This window comes from Portunus trituberculatus, chromosome 12 (assembly GCF_017591435.1).
Source record: "Portunus trituberculatus isolate SZX2019 chromosome 12, ASM1759143v1, whole genome shotgun sequence".
Lineage (NCBI taxonomy): Eukaryota > Metazoa > Arthropoda > Malacostraca > Decapoda > Portunidae > Portunus > Portunus trituberculatus.
Genome location: NC_059266.1, coordinates 22719 through 39291, shown reverse-complemented (window position 1 = coordinate 39291; position 16573 = coordinate 22719). Strand labels below are relative to the sequence as shown.

The window sequence follows — 16573 nt, the reverse complement described above, 5'->3', positions numbered from 1 at the left end:
CTTGTTTTATATGAAATGTTACCAATTATATGTTGATGTTGAGTAAAGGTACAAAGTAAGATTTTCAGTTTGACATGTTTCTGTATAAAAATTTTACATGAAATGATTCTCCATGATAAAGTGCATCAACCTAACATGAGGTGATTTTTTGGTGAGGAAAATGTTGGGAAAATTTATTTAGAGGAACTTGTGATAGAGTTTTTTTCTTTTACTTTAACTGTCTTTATAACTAAACCTTACATTAAACATAAGTTACAGGTGAAAAAAAGACAATACCTTCAGTCTTAATTCTTTTTTCTCTTTCCATCTGCAGGAGCGACACACAAGGAGGACTGGGCGTCATGCACTGCAGCGGCTCTGGCGGGCGGCGTCACTCTGATCTGTGCCATGCCTAACACTCAGCCTCCCACCATCGACCTTGATGCACTCACACTCACTAAGGAGGTCAGGATTAGACTTTTTTCCCCTTTAGCTTTCTCATCTCTCTGAATTTTGACTTGTATTATTCATTTTCTATATCATGTATTATCTTATTTTTTCTTCTTTTATTCCCCCCTTTTCTATTTCTTTTCTTCTCCTTTTCATTTATTTAGTCTTGTTTGTTTGTGTGTGTGTGTAGTTTCTGTATATGTATGCAGTACAACACTTCATTTCTCCTTGGTTTGCTTATTCTTTTCCTCTCATTCTGTTTTTTGTAGCAACTATTGACATGTGTGTTGTGAAATACTTGTACATATATTTACTCTATGCTGATTAATTGTCTGTGATTTTTTTATTGCTATATCTGCTACTGATATTTGTTTACTCTCTCTCTCTCTCTCTCTCTCTCTCTCTCTCTCTCTCTCTCTCTCTCTCTCTCTCTCTCTCTCTCTCTCTCTCTCTCTCTCTCTCTCTCTCTCTCTCTCTCTCTCATATCTCCATAGTAACCACAATCTCTTGCAGTGTGAGCAAGAGTAGAGAGTGTTATGTTTAAAGCAAGATATTTACAATAAGTTTTATCATTACTTCAGAATAGCAACACACACACACACACACACACACACACACACACACACACACACACACACACACACACACACACACACACACACACACACACACACACACACACACACATGATATTATGGACAACAATTTTTCTGGATTCAGGGATGAACGAGATACTATGAGAAGATTAATCAACTTACAGTGGTAATAAAGGTATATGAACGAATTGATGTGGATTCTAATGGACAAACAGGACAGAGAGCTGAAGTTGAGATTGGTAGAATGTGAGATCAGTGCAATCATTCAGGGATTAAAAGAAAAGATACAAGAAATAAAGAAATAAAATGACATACTAAAAGCCACATGCCAAGACTACAAAAGCTCCTTAAGGAGCTTACTGGTTAAAATGCAGGATGGGATTGTGGACAGGGTAGAAGGGGGATTGGGTGAAAACAAGCTGAAGGAACTATGAAATGTATGGAAGCAGGAACAGGAAGAGGAAAAAGTAAAATTTTCGGAGGTTGTAGAGACAAATTCAGGAAAACACGAGTCGCTGTAATTGAGGTACGTAATTAAAGAGAAAGAAGATCTGGTGTGGGGATACAGTGGATGAGAAAAAAGGTTTCATGATTTTTGGGATGAAGGAAAAGAAAAATTCAAATAAATTCACAAGAGAACATGAAGAGAGAGAATTGGCCAAAACTGTTATCAAACAAGTATGAGACAGCACACAAGAACTAGACCAGGAGGTGGAGGAAGTGATCAGGCTAGGAAGATAGAGTGAAGGGGGTAGGAGACCAATGAAAGTGAGAATGAGATCCCAAGTGGCAGTAGAGGAAATTATGGCTAGGAAAGGGAAGCTGGCCAATGATACTGAACACAAGGATATATGGATAAAAAGAGATATGAACCTAGAGGAGAGGGAAAAGGGGAAAGTGCTAAGAAGTGAAGCTAAGGAAAAAATGAGAAAAGGACAGAGATAGAGAAGAAGAATTTTTACTGGAGGGTTCTGGACATGAGACTAAAGAAGTGGTACCTACAGAAGAAAGAGGAGGTTGTGGAGGAGGCAAGAAATTAAGAGTGACTTATAACTAATATAGATGGGTTGTTATCAACCATGTTGGAGGTTAGGGATTATTTTGAGAGAAAAAGCTGGATGTAATGTGCATCATTGAAACAAAACTAAGAGAGGAGATTCATGTTAACTTTAAAAAAGGAAGGATATAGTAGCTGGAGGAGAGACAGAAAGGATAAAGGGGGAGGAGTGCTAATAATGGTTCATGATAATATATGTGTGGAGGATGTGCAATATGGAGAGGACAAAGTGGAAGTAATGAGAGTAACAATCAAAACAGAGGAAGAAGAAAAAAATATAGTTACATATGTGCCACCATAAACTAATACATGGGGAACTGAAGAACATAAAGATATGCAAAAGAGAGGGGATTAAGTGCCTAGATAACTTGATAAGAAGAGATAGAAGAATACTGTTAGTTGGAGACTTTAACTGCAAAAAAGTAAACTGGAGAGAGATGGAAGTATGGATATTGCTGGGCAGTGGAGTGAGAGACAGAGTGGGTAAAAGAGGAGGAGGAGTCATGATGATGTTAAGGAAGGAGATAGTGGTAAATCAAGTGGAGTTTGGGGAAGGAAAATCAGAAATACTGTATATTAAGATACATATTAATAAAAAGGAGTTAACAATCATTGGAACATATGTGCCACCAAAAACAAATTCATGGACCAATCAAGAATATAAAGACATGATAGATGACACAATAAGGAGTCTTACGAGAATCATTAAAGAAAGGAGAAAAGTGATATTAGTAGGAGATTTCAACTGTAAGGAGGTGGACTGGGAAAATTATGAAAGTGGTATGGGGGAAGAAGCCTGGGGAGATAGATGCCTGAATCTAATGATAGATAATATGATGGTCCAAAGAGTAAAGGAAAACATAAGATTCAGAGGAAATGATGAGCCGGCGAGATTGGACCTAGTTTTTACAAGGGATATACAAATGAATGATGAAATAAGATATAAGTGCCCATTGGGAAAGAGTGACCATGTATTATTAGAAATGGATATAGAAGAGGGAAAGAAAGATAGAGATGAATCATACAAAGAAGACCGATTAAATTACAGAAAGGCTGATATTGAGAACCTCAAGAGCTATTTTAAAAACGTAAACTCTGAGGAGATGGAAAACTCAAGAGAAGTATAACTTATTTTTGGAAATATACAAAACAGGAATCAGGGAATATGTCCCAAAATATAGACCTAAAGAAGAAGGAAAGAAAGATTGGTTTAATGCAAGATGTGCTAGGGCAAAGGAGAAAAGAGATGGAGCGTGGAAAAGGTGGAGGAGAAACAGAAATCCAGAAAATAAGGAAAACTTCAAAACAGCAAGAAATGAATATGCTAAGGTGAGAAAGGAAGAAGAAAAGAACTATGAAAAGGACATTGTCGAAAAATGTAAGGAACAACCAAAATTGTTCTACAGATTCATAAATGGAAAAATAAGACAAAAAGAAACAATAGAAAGGTTAAAAGGAGAGAACGGAATGGTGGAAGACCCAAAAAGTATGGCAGAACTGTTAAATAGTAAATTTCAGGAGGTCTTTACTAAGGAATCCAAATTTGAAAGACCACAGGGTAATAGAGACTGTCCATATGAAAGAGATTAAAGTAACCAAGCTTGAAATAAAAAAGTTGATGACGGAATTAGATGAGGAGAAGGCAATGGGACCGGATGAAGTCTCAGGCAGAATACTGAAAGAATGTAGGGAAGAACTAGCAAGTCCTATATACAACATCATAAAATGCTCAATAGAAAATGGAACAGTACCAGTAGAATGGAAAAGAGCTGAGGTGGTTCCCATATATAAGAGCGGAAGGAAGGAAGAACCTTTAAATTACAGACCGGTATCACTAACTAGTGTAATATGCAAGATGTGTGAAAAAGTAATAAAGAAACAATGGATTGAGTTTCTTGAAGACAACAAATTATTATCAAATAGCCAATTTGGTTTTAGAAAAGGTCGGTCATGTGTAACAAATTTATTGAGTTTCTACTCTAGAATAGTTGATAAAGTACAAGAGAGAGAGATGGATTGACTGTATTTATTTAGATTTAAAAAAGGCATTTGATAAAGTGCCACATGAAAGATTACTATGGAAGTTAGAGGAGAAGGGTGGCTTAAAAGGAAGCACATTGAGATGGATGAAAATTACTTGAGGGGAGAGAAATAAGGATGGTAGTTAAAGATATGAAGTCCAAGTGGAGAGCAGTAGACAGCGGAGTGCCACAGGGTCAGTATTGGCTTTTCCAATATATATATATATATATATATGACATGCCAGAGGAGTGAACAGCTACATAAATCTGTTTGCGGACGATGCGAAACTGTGCAGAGTCATTAAACAAAAAGAGGATTGTGAAATACTGCAGGAAGACTTAAACAAGATCTGGAAATGGAGTAAAAAATGGGAGATGGAATTCAATGTGGACAAAAGCCATGTCATGGAAATGGGAAAAAGTGAAAGACGACCAGTGGGAATCTATAAGATGGGAGATGGAGTAGAACTAGAAAAAGTAAAAAGGAAAAGGACTTGGGAGTGACAATGGAAGAAAACAATCAACCGGTAAGCCATATTGATAGAATTTTCAGAGAGACATAATTTGCTAAGGAATATTGGATTAGCATTTCACTATATGGACAAAGAAATGATGAAGAAATTGATAAGTACTAAAATAAGACCTAGATTGGAATATGCAGGAGTTGTGTGGACCCCATAAAAGAAACACATAAGAAATTGGAGACTACAAAAATGGCTACAAGAATGGTTCCAGAATTTAAAGGGATGACATATGAGGAGAGACTAAAGCCTATGGATCTACCAACCCTGGAACAGAGAAGAGAGAGAGGGGATCTGATACAAGTTTATAAATTGATTAATGGAATGGATCAAGTGGATAATGAGAAACTAATCCTGAGAGAAGAATATGACACTAGAAGCACAAGATCACATAGTAAGAAACTGAGGAAGGGAAGATGTCTGAGAAATGTTAAAAAATATAGTTTCCCGCAAAGATGTGTTGAGAATTGGAACAGTTTGAGTGAGGAAGTGGTGTCAGCAACGAGTGTGCATAGTTTTAAAGAAAAATTGGATGTGTAGATATGTAGACGTGGCCACACGAGCATAAAGCCCAGGCCCTGTAAAACTACAACTAGGTAAATACACACACCCTATACATCTTCCCATCCTTTTTTCTTTCATTTCCTTTCCTTATGTTTCCATACCTTGCCTTTCCTTTCCTTTATTTTCCTTTCCTTTACTTTACTTTCCCTTCTCTTCTCTTCTCTTAGTTTTTCACCTCTTTCCTTCTCTTCACTTCTTGCCTTGTCTTGTCTTGTCTTTTCATTCCTTCTCTTCTTATCTTTCGTTTCCCTTTTCCTTTTTTCTTGTCTTCTGGTCTACCTACATTCCATAACCTCAAGTAGATTGACACAGAGTAGTAGAGTTTGCATTTTTAGCCACAAACAAGTCAGTCAGTAACATACCACATTCTCTCCCTCCTTCACCTGACAATTAACAAGTCAAGGATCAATCAGTCAGTAGTAAACCACATCCTCTTCCTCTTATTTCTCTCAGCTGACAAATTAAGTATCCATCACTCAATATTACACCACATTCTCTCCCTTCTTCACCTGACAGTTAACAAATCAAGGCTACATCAGTCAGTATTAAACCATATTCTCTTTTTCCTATATCTAACAATCAATTTTACACCACACTCGTTCACTCACACAGCTGGCAAATCGTGGGTCTCGCTGTGACTTTGCTGTATTCGTCGGTGCCTCAACCAACAACCAAGCCACCGTTGCAGAGTTGGCTCCTCGCGCTGCTGCTCTCAAGATGTACCTCAACCAGACCTTCACCACTCTGCGCCTGCATGACACCACCGTCTGGCTCAAGGTGGGGATGGTGGATTGCCTTGCATTTCCTTTAACTTTTTATTGCCTCTCTTACATAAAAATCAGTAAAAGGAAAAAGTTCTAGCTACACAATGATATGGTACTTTCTCCTTACTTTTATGCTATTTGTGTGTTGTTGTAGGATACACAGCATGAGTTACACATTAAGTTTATCCATGGTGTGTGTGCAAGGAGGCCAAGGTTGCTAGCCTTATATTTCTCTCCGGCTGTAAGATCTTGATACATCATACTCAAAATTCCTTAGTGATTCTGTACTAGATGAATTGCAACTAAAACTGGCAGAAATATTTATCAGTGGTGAAAGCTAAATGTTAAAAGAGAATGTATATGTTTACTTACCTAATATTTTGTATCCTTTGCAACTAAACATAGTACTATTGTAAATGAGTCTCTGTTACCAGTTAGGCTAAATTAACCAAGACCTGACTGATTTTTTGGGCTTCACTGTCACTTCATTACTCTCTCACAGCACTTAGAGTCCTGGCCTGCCCACCTGCCTGTGTGTGTGCATGCTGAGGGCCAGACTACGGCTGCGGCACTCATGATGGCACACCTGGCCGGCCGACCCATCCATGTGTGTCATGTGGCTCTAAAGGAGGAGGTGCTGCTGATTCGCTCTGCCAAGGAAAAGGTGGATATGTGGATGTTTTATGGTGATGGGTCTCTTTGTTTTATTGTGGTCTCTTCTTTGCCTTCTTTTTTCTCTTAGTCCTCATCCTTGTTTTCATCTTCCTCTGCTTTGTTCTCTCTCATCTGTTATTCCTCGTCCTTTAAAACTACTGTCACCACCTTTACTACTACTACTACTACTACTACTACTACTATTACTACCTCCACCACATTTATTACCACCACTATTGCTACTACTACCACTCTTCCAGGGCATGGCAGTAACGTGTGAGGTTTGTCCGCATCATCTGTTCCTCACCGCTGAAGACTTGGATCACCTTGGGCTGAAGGGTGAGGTGCGGCCCAAGCTTGCCTCACCTGCGGACCAGCAGGCACTTTGGGACAACCTGGACATTATCGACTGCTTTGCCACGGACCATGGTAAGGAGCAGTGTTGTCCCTTGAAGGTGGGATGGTTATTAATCAAGTACATCTTCATTCCTGCATAACACCACACACATTCACAACAACAGTTTTGTGCACCCAAAGATAAACAAACAAAATATGTGTTACTAATGCTTCTGTGAGAAGGATAAGAAAACAAGCATTTAACATCTCTGTAAAAGAAAGCATGCTAATATGTACAATTAAATCACAAAATTAGTAATGAACAAAATAAACTAAAATTTGTAACACTAGTAAAGCATTTGAATAACTAACAAACTAAATGCTTTTATAATGTGACATGAGCAATTAAGCTTGTGAAATAAGCAATTGACACGCTGCCAGAGTATTTTGTAGATGCTTGGAATGAGTTAGATGCTGAGAAAAGTAGATATAAAAACAAAACAGGACAGCACAAGCCTTACAAAAATCATACATGTACAAGTAGATGAATTGGTAAATAAACACTATCGCTCAGTAAAACACACACACACACACACACACACACACACACACACACACACACACACACACACACACACACACACACACACACACACACACACACACACACGACATAGGCCAGTAGACTAATGCACCACTGCTCTGTTTTGTTCCTTGTGCTGCTTAGACAACTCGGATGAACTGCTGTATGGGGAAGCAGGTGAGCCAGTCCTCCTCAAGCTTCATATCACTGCTTCCTCTGCTTCCTGGACATTTCACATTATTTTTATTTTTGTAATACTCCCCTTCCTCCTTTGTGTGTTGAGGAATCTGGCCTAATGGATAAAATTGGGATGAAAAAAACAGTAGGATAATTGAAAGGGATGGGTAGCTTGGTGTTTCAGGAGGCTTGTTGCTTTTTTGTAAGTACAGTAAAACCTCAGCTCACGACCATAATTCGTTCCTAAATCCTGTTCATCACCCGATTTGTTCGTCCTCTGAATCAATTTTTCCCATAAGAATGTATTGAAATACCATTAATCCGTTCCAGACCAAAAAAAAAAAAAAATCATACTTTTGTCCATAAAACCCAATCAAAATAGACCTTTAATGTATGCATGACATGAACGAAATAATTATAGAAAGCCTAAATTGTTTTACTTACCTAAATGCTATCAAAATGATAATAAAATGAATAAAAAAGAAAAGGTTATTTACTTGAGAGACTGGACGTTGATGGCATGATGGAATGGAGGAGAGGAGGATGGGGAGGAAGACAGAAAGATCCGAGAAGACAGTCATGAGAGAGGACTTTGGATATGTGCTGCGTGCCAGAGCTACACAACAGCTGTGTAGCGTCACAAGTCAGTGCCGCTATGTGGGGCCCCGTTATAGTGAACATCGGCATGGGAAACATGGAAAGAGCTACACAACAGCTGTGTAGCATCACAAGTCAGTGCCGCTATGTGGGACCCCGTTATAGTGAACATCGGCATGGGAAACATGGAAAGATTGCCAGTCTTCGTCTCTGCCTTTGGAAGACCCTTGCCTGCTGGGGATTGACTTCCTCACGCATGTGGGAGCAAGTTTGGACTTCCAAGAAGGGAAGTTAAAGGCATGTGGCCAGGAAGTTCCTTTGATCCTCGGAGGTGATGCTCAGTGTGAGAGGAGCGGGCAGTAGGGCAGTGTACCTTGCCAGGCAAGCGAGGAAACAGCTGCGACGGATGTGCCACAATCTGCAGTACCTGGACATGGCCAGGATGATGATGACAGCAATGCTGAGAGCCACCAGAGCAGCGAGGATAACGCCGAGGAAGCTACAGTAGAGCGCACCGGTAACAACACCATGCCCAGGAAAAACAGGAGAAAATCGTGGTGGCACAGAGATTATGTTATGTAATATTTTTCGTATGTTCCTGTTTCTATTTTCTTTTGTGCTTATATTTTATTTTGTTGTTGTGTGATAGCCGGGTTAGCCTGCCGGCAAGCTGTTTAACTGCGTTCGTCACCCGAAATATCGTTTGTCCCCTGGGTTGATATATTGACAAATTTTTTGGTCGTCTCCCGAATTGTTCGTCCTTAGAGAGGTTCGTCAAGCGAGGTTTTACTGTAGTTCAAAGTGACACAAAGGAGTAAGATGAAAGCACAAAGAGTTCCAGAGTGTACCAGTGAAAAGAGTTAACGATATATATATGTACAATGTAGAGAAGTGAGTTTTGAATGTGTTGTGTAGTATGCTGTTCTGTTTTAATTCATGTTATATTTTGTTTATTTTCTTTTTATTTCATGTTAAATTGTGCACTTATTTATTGCACATAGAGATAAAAGTTGAAATTATACCAATATTGGTCTTCAATATTTTCTTATGCTTATTGTTTTTCCCTTCTGTTTTTCCACTTCATATTCCTTCTTTTCCTCTGCTCCTCCCTTTCACTGATATTTTCTAATTCTTATCTTGTAATATTTCCTTTTATACTTAACTTTATCCTCTCTCTCTCTCTCTCTCTCTCTCTCTCTCTCTCTCTCTCTCTCTCTCTCTCTCTCTCTCTCTCTCTCTCTCTCTCTCTCTCTCTCTCTCTCTCTCTCTCTCCTCCACCCCATTTCCTTGGGGTTTCTGGTGTCCACTCTGCAGCACCCCACACCATAGAGGAGAAGAAGTCCATGCAGCCACCACCAGGCTTCCCAGGGCTGGAGACGATGCTGCCGCTGCTGCTCACGGCCGTCACGCAGGGGAAGCTGTCCATGGAGGTGCGTTCATACAGACACACATAAAGAAATATCAGAAACCTTTATCACAGGGGAAAAAAAAAAAGGGACTATTTTAACCCCTTCAGTACCGTGATGTTTTCATATTCATTCTGGTGATTTTATACAGCTTCAAAAAACTTGTGTTGGGATTAAAATAGTGTAGACTGTGGACATTAATCTTCTGACCTCCATAGAGCCTTCCTAGTGTCAATTAAATCATCTAATCATGCCCAAAATTTAGGTAGAAATGGATCCCAGTACTGAAGGTGTTTATTGTGACATAGTGTTATTGTTAGCATACAGTACAATGTGTTGTGGGAAAATCAAACTGCCATGTAAGGACGTAATGGTTTGTGCTACTATTCCGTTTCTAATCCTTTGTAATCCCCACAGGACCTGATCAACAAGCTGCACCACAACCCTCGCCGCATCTTCCACCTTCCACGTCAGCCTCGCACATACATCGAGGTGGATCTTGACGCCCAGTGGACCATTCCCGAGGTACCACCGTTCAGCAAGGCACAGTGGACACCCTTCGCCGGCAAGAAGGTCATAGGCAGGGTGCAGAGAGTGGTGCTGAGGGGAGAGGTGGCCTATGTGGATGGACAGGTGGGTCCTGAGATGCTGTGAAAGTTGAAGAGCAGGGAGGGTAATTGTTGGGATGGTGATGCCTGAAGTTCATTATGATGTGCTGAGGGAAATGCTGGGAAATGTTACAGAGATGATTTGTGTGTAATTATAAACTCCTTGAGTACTATGGTGCTTTTTCATATTCATTCTGCTTACTATTTGGTGATTTTGTACAGCTTCAGAAACTCATGTAAGGGATTAGAATAGTGAAGACTGTGGCTATTAATCTTCTGACCTCCATAGGCCCTTCCTAATGTCAATAAAATGGTCTAATTGTACACAAATCTCAAGGTAAAAATAAGTCTCTGTTTTGAAGTTAATAGTAAACATGTAGGTAACATTAAATGGATGCAGCACATCATCACACATCTGTTTTGCAGGTGTTGGTGCCGCCCGGGTTTGGGGAGGATGTGAGGGAGACCCAGCCCCTGTCCCCACTACCCACCCCAGTACAAGTGGCAGCCCCACCCACCTTCCCCACACAGCCTCAGTACACTGCTCCCACCAACATCAACCTCCCACAGCCTGCCCATGGTGAGGCTTCCACTGCTTCCATCCTGTGCCAGTGTGGTTGTTGGTGCCATACAGCAGTGGTCTTCAACTTTTCATATCAGCACCAGTTTGAATTTATATACATCCTTCCTTCTTCTTTATATGTCTTATGGAAACTGATTAACACATACATAGACTACTACTAGTTTTGGGTCCCAATCTGTATTTTTAAGAATCCTACCACTGTGATAATCTTTATATTGAGTGTTCCATTCAACAGCAACATATGGGGGCACCAAAATGTTGCTGAGCTCTGAGTTCCACACACCCACTGAGATCATCATCCCCCAGTCATCCGTGACAACCCCACAGCTGCTGTCCCCTGCCCGCAAGCCACCACAGCTGCTGCACCGCTCCCAGGGTAATATGGCCACATTAGATGGAGATTGATCGTAGTATTCTATTTCTGAGCAGGAATGTCTTACACACTGTGACCATTGAATTGGATATATTTCAAGCATAATGACAACAGCTTTCTGTGGCAATAAGGTTGTTTTTATTTAGGATTATACTTATCCTTATGTTCCTGCTGCTCAACAATTATCCTAACACCAAATATACTACAGAAATCTATGGAGAAGTGTTGCCAGAGGTGGGTTTGACAGAGCCTGTGGCGGAGTGGAAAGAGAGCACCACATCCCGCTCCCGGCCCAGAGATCACTCACCTCTCCCAGCTGCTGGCATCCTCTCCACCACAACCACTCATGGACTCCAGGTAAGATACCCAGAGAGAGAGAGAGAGAAGGAGGGGGGGGACAATGAAATCTAAAAACTTTTGATCATTGCAAGGCTGGCTTTTGATGAACTATTTGATATCATAGGAAATAAGAGATGTAGGAGAGAGAGAGCTTTCATGACTGCATAAGTGTAATGTTGTCCCTCAGTATAATTGGTTCTTAGTATTAATTTATCATCTCCCTCCTTCCTTCCTCTGATGTTTGTGATTGATTATTTTCTCTCACTTTTAGAGAATTATTGTATTGATTTATCCTCTTCTTTCTTCCTTCTTCTGGTATTTATTTAACTATCGTCTTTCAATGTTAAAGAATCCCACTCCCCCCCCATCCTCTCTGCACATCCTTACTGTGTGTCACTTGGTATTATATTGTCATGTTAATTCGTCCTTTCCTTGGTGGCACTGCAGGGGCAACACTTCCTCAGTGTGGAGAACCTGAACAAGGACCAGCTGAACCACATCTTTGACCTGGCTCAGACCTTCCGTGTGTGCATCAACAAGGAGCGACCACTGGACCACGTGCTCAGGGTGAGACACTGCCACACTCGCATACACAGATGGACAGATAGACAAGCTGGCAGACAAAAGAACACAAATAGACAGATGGATAAACAGATAGACAAGCTGATATACAGAATATAGGTAGACAGATGGATGAACAAGCTGATAGACAGAATGCAGGTAGACAGGTGGATAAACAGATACAAGCTGGCAGACAGAACACAGGTAGACAGATGGATAAACAGAGAGATAAACTGACAGACTTGAGACTTACACAGAGGCTTAAGTAATAATATTAAAAAAACAAACAGATGGATCAATAGACAGGCTCGACGTGGACATAAATATTTAAACATTACATCTACTTAACTGCAAACATTATTTCTTCTAAGTCAATGGATAGATTGGAGACTTACACAGAGGCTTAAGTAATAATGTACACAATTAGACACAGATGTGGAAACTAATATTTAAGCATTACATCTATTTAACTAAAATACATTATCTCTTCTATTGCATTTACTAAGTAACTTTTACACAGTCTTTCACTTAGAATTGTTAATGTACAAAGTGCACACTAGTAGTTATACCTGTCTTTTATGCTGCAAAGTCTGGAATGGAGAAGCTGCTGGAGGTGAGGACATGTGATAGCACATGAGAGAAGAGTTGTGCATTTCTTTCCTTTATACTGAATTATATTTGTTTATTGGCCTTTCCTCGTCTTTGGAAATGACCTCGTACATGATATTAAAAATAGTATGTTATGGTTTGTTTGTCATGTTTTAAAGTGTTGTTGTTATTTATTACTCTCATCTCCTTTCATCACTGGTGTAACCTATGCTGCTGCAGGGGAAGCTGATGGCCCTCATGTTCTACGAGGTGTCAACGCGCACCAACTGCTCCTTCCAGGCAGCCGTGCAGCGTCTTGGCGGCCGCACTGTCACGCTAGACTCCAACACGTCCTCCGTCAAGAAGGGAGAGAGTTTGGAGGGTGAGGACTGTCTGTGCCTTGTACTGATCACCTTTTGTTAGAAGCTGAATTTCTTCCAGTTTTTACTAAGTATTTATTCTTCTTTTCCATTTAATTTTTTCCTCATTGCTTTATGATAATTCTTATTCCTTGTTCATATTATTTTCTTTGTCTTCCATAGTATAACTGGCCATAATTTTTTAAAGTTTGCATTTCTTCCACTTAGTTTATTGTCATTATCCTCCTTGCCAACTGTGTCCCTCTTGTCTGTAACTCACTCATCTTTCTTTAGTATTATTATGGTCAGTCTTCCTTGCTACCTTTGTCCTTTAGGTTTGTCAGTCATTCATCTCTTCTCATTGCATTGCCTTTCATTCCACTCATTCAGCCTCCCTCTCCCCCAGACTCTGTCATCATGATGTCAGGATACTCTGATGTGGTGGTCATCCGTCATCCAGAGCCAGGAGCTGTGGCTGTAAGTTGACAGTGCATAGGAGAGAGAGAGAGAGAGAGAAACAATCAATCCACACACATCATATCAAGCAAAAGAGATAAAGGAGAAACACTAGTAGATTTTGCTTTGATAAATTTTGTTGACAGTATAGCTACAGGAATCTAGAGAGAGAGACCAATACTTACATCTTGTTACTTTTCCGCATGGATTGCAGCGTGCAGCCGCTGTGAGTCGCCGGCCAGTGATCAATGCTGGGGATGGGGTTGGTGAACACCCAACTCAGGCGCTGCTGGATGCATTTGCCATCAGGGAGGAGATTGGAACAGTGAATGGACTGGTGATCACTATGGTGAGTCCCTCAGGTATTAGATGTGCTGGGAGTGTATTGACTATAGTTTCAAAACACACACTTGTAAACAATGGGTATACAACATTTCAATGTTTATAGTTAACAAGTATACACATATAAAACAGCACAATACAAGATACAAAATGTAAGCACAGTACAAATACAGAATTGTGATGGTGTTGCAGGTGGGTGACCTGAAGCATGGCCGCACCGTGCACTCCCTAGCTCGCCTCCTTACTCTCTACAATGTACAGCTGCGTTATGTGGCCCCACCCGGCCTGGGCATGCCGGACCACATCATGCAGTATGCCACAGCTCACGGGATCCACCAGGTGACCTTGCAAAGGAAACACCCAACATTTGTTACAGTTTCTTTTACAAGCATCATCTATTTGTGTTTCTGTCCTGTTGTTATGCAAACATCATGCATCAGTGTGCCTCACCATTGGCCAATTAATTTCTCATAGTAAACCTGAATTTTGTGATTACTTTCAAAATAAAAATAGGAAAATCCTTTGTTCACCATCTACTCAAACTTGTCCACTTGTCACCAAGCAGCTAAGTAGCAGTGATTATGTTGCACAACACAGACACAGAGATAAGCCTGTATGACAAAGGACTGAGCAGTCATATAAGAAGTGTTGCCTTGCAGGAGGAGTTCAGCAGTTTGGAGGCCGCGCTGCCAGACACTGACGTCCTGTACATGACTCGCATCCAGAAGGAGAGATTCGGCACCCTGGAGGACTATGAGAGGGTGAGTCATCAGAGGTGTGAAGGCTTGGCAGAGCAAAGGTGCAAAGCTTGTGTAACCAAAAGCACCAACACTCAGGGGAGTAGCAGGAGTGGTCATATTCTCATCCTGCAAGCACTAAGGATTTTAGTCATTTGATATGATGCATAGTGTGGTGGTGCAGTTTGTACAGTAATTCCTTCTCACCACTAAGGTTGTAAGTATTTAGTATGGATCTACACCAACATGTGTAGATTTTTTTTTTTTTTTTTTTTTCGTGTAGATTTCTTTTTACAGCCATTGAACATGTAAAGTTTAGAGTTGCTCATCCTGACTAACATGTGCCCTGTCTCCTTGACAGGCCTGCGGTCACTTCATTGTCACACCGCACCTCATGACCCGAGCCAAACGGCGCATGATAGTGCTCCACCCGCTTCCTCGCAACCAGGAGATTTCCCCAGAGTTTGACACGGACCCACGAGCCGCCTACTTCAGGCAGGCAGAGGGTGGCATGTATGTGAGAATGGCCCTGCTAGCAATGGTGCTTGGCAAGTGTTGAGGTCACAGCTGCTACCAGTGCTGCTGCTACTGCTCCTGCTGCTGTAGTCGTGATGAGATCAATATGGTAGTGCAACATGTCTTTCATATTCAGGCCATTAGTGTGGCAACTCAAGCAAATGTTCTGTGTCCAGAAGTTAAGAACCTTTTCTTGTTTTATGTTTAAAGTGGTGAGTTACTGAAGTGCCATAAATATGAGGGTGCTGGTAGATAGACTGTCATGGTGTTGTCATCATTGCCTTGGGTACTTGCTTTGGGAAATAGTGGGCTTGGTATGACAGTATATAGACAATAAAACATACATCACTGTTAAACTATACTTACAGTTATCATGAAAGGGACTTTAGGTTGCAGTATTTACAAACAAAGCACGAAAAATCTCCATAAGAATCAGTCATAGACAAGCCAATGGCAATATGCGACCCTTGGGAACAGGTACACAGACATGGAATGGTAATGCAACTCACTCTCATTGTGCCAAATATAATCACATTCCTGAATGCAAAACAGTCCAGCCAGTTTGTCTTTAGGTTAGAGGTTCCTTCACCATTAACTTAAACATTTCTACTAACAGTTTATGCATGGTAGTGCTGTACCTCATCTCAATGGTACATAGGTTGTTTCACTTACATTAGAGAAATATCATTAGCAACAAGCCTCTCATCAACCCATACATTATGCTACACAGCTCCTGTTTGCCAGAACTAGAATGTTATTATCCTGTCATCAAGTCACACTTCATCCAGTCATGTTCTCTACATATTGCCATTGTACTTAAGCCTGATAATCAAAAGCCACACCTGGCCTGCAGTGGGAGGGAGGGAGGGAGGGAGACTGACACATGACACACGTGCCTTGCTACCAATGCACTGCTGTGCATGACAAAAGGTGAAGGAAAAATAACCATCTAAAAATCCGACATTTTTAGGTAACATTGTATCTGGAGTGCCAAATGAATCCTGTAATTTGTCATTGTTTATATTTAACCTTCCTTGTTTTTTTGTACACACCCAGACACAGCACGAGGACATACAGTAACATTCCCTACCCCCCTTGCAGAGGAACCAACATCCCAGCAACTGGTAACAAATGTTCAGCTCACATACAAGACAGTTACATTTGCAGAGTTGACTGGTGCACAGGTGTGTGGTGTGCTGAGGTGTTCAGGCTGTATTCAGAATGCTGCAGTGGGAACTGGATGTGTTGAGTGACATGGATGACTTTGTAAATTTATTTCTATCCACAATATTTTTTAAAGGTTGTTACCGTAGTGATATATAGTATTTGAAAATCGGCTCACTTAGATCAAGGCTAACTGATATGGTGACTGAAAATGTGTTAGATGTATAAAAAGATGGCGAAAT

General features: G+C 40.6%; 1 protein-coding gene across 12 annotated transcripts in view; it reads left to right on the top strand.

Annotated features, from left to right (window-relative positions):
- The window catches only part of LOC123502568 (CAD protein-like), an 84543-nt gene extending 68364 nt beyond the window's left edge, over window positions 1-16179 (top strand). For 7 of the 12 annotated variants that reach the window (XM_045251716.1, XM_045251708.1, XM_045251710.1 and 4 more), the window contains 18 exons: window positions 314-444; window positions 5801-5965; window positions 6455-6616; window positions 6867-7035; window positions 7670-7702; window positions 9614-9729; window positions 10123-10338; window positions 10740-10893; window positions 11132-11272; window positions 11478-11626; window positions 12056-12175; window positions 12759-12782; window positions 12998-13139; window positions 13523-13593; window positions 13787-13921; window positions 14107-14253; window positions 14574-14675; window positions 15013-16179. In XM_045251716.1, coding sequence (XP_045107651.1) covers window positions 314-444; window positions 5801-5965; window positions 6455-6616; window positions 6867-7035; window positions 7670-7702; window positions 9614-9729; window positions 10123-10338; window positions 10740-10893; window positions 11132-11272; window positions 11478-11626; window positions 12056-12175; window positions 12759-12782; window positions 12998-13139; window positions 13523-13593; window positions 13787-13921; window positions 14107-14253; window positions 14574-14675; window positions 15013-15210 — 2375 coding nt within the window. In that variant the 3' untranslated portion in view covers window positions 15211-16179. The remainder of the gene's footprint in view (window positions 1-313; window positions 445-5800; window positions 5966-6454; window positions 6617-6866; window positions 7036-7669; window positions 7703-9613; window positions 9730-10122; window positions 10339-10739; window positions 10894-11131; window positions 11273-11477; window positions 11627-12055; window positions 12176-12758; window positions 12783-12997; window positions 13140-13522; window positions 13594-13786; window positions 13922-14106; window positions 14254-14573; window positions 14676-15012) is intronic. The other 5 variants (XM_045251713.1, XM_045251712.1, XM_045251714.1 and 2 more) reach the window with 3 other exon arrangements.
- Window positions 16180-16573: the final 394 nt, after the last annotated feature.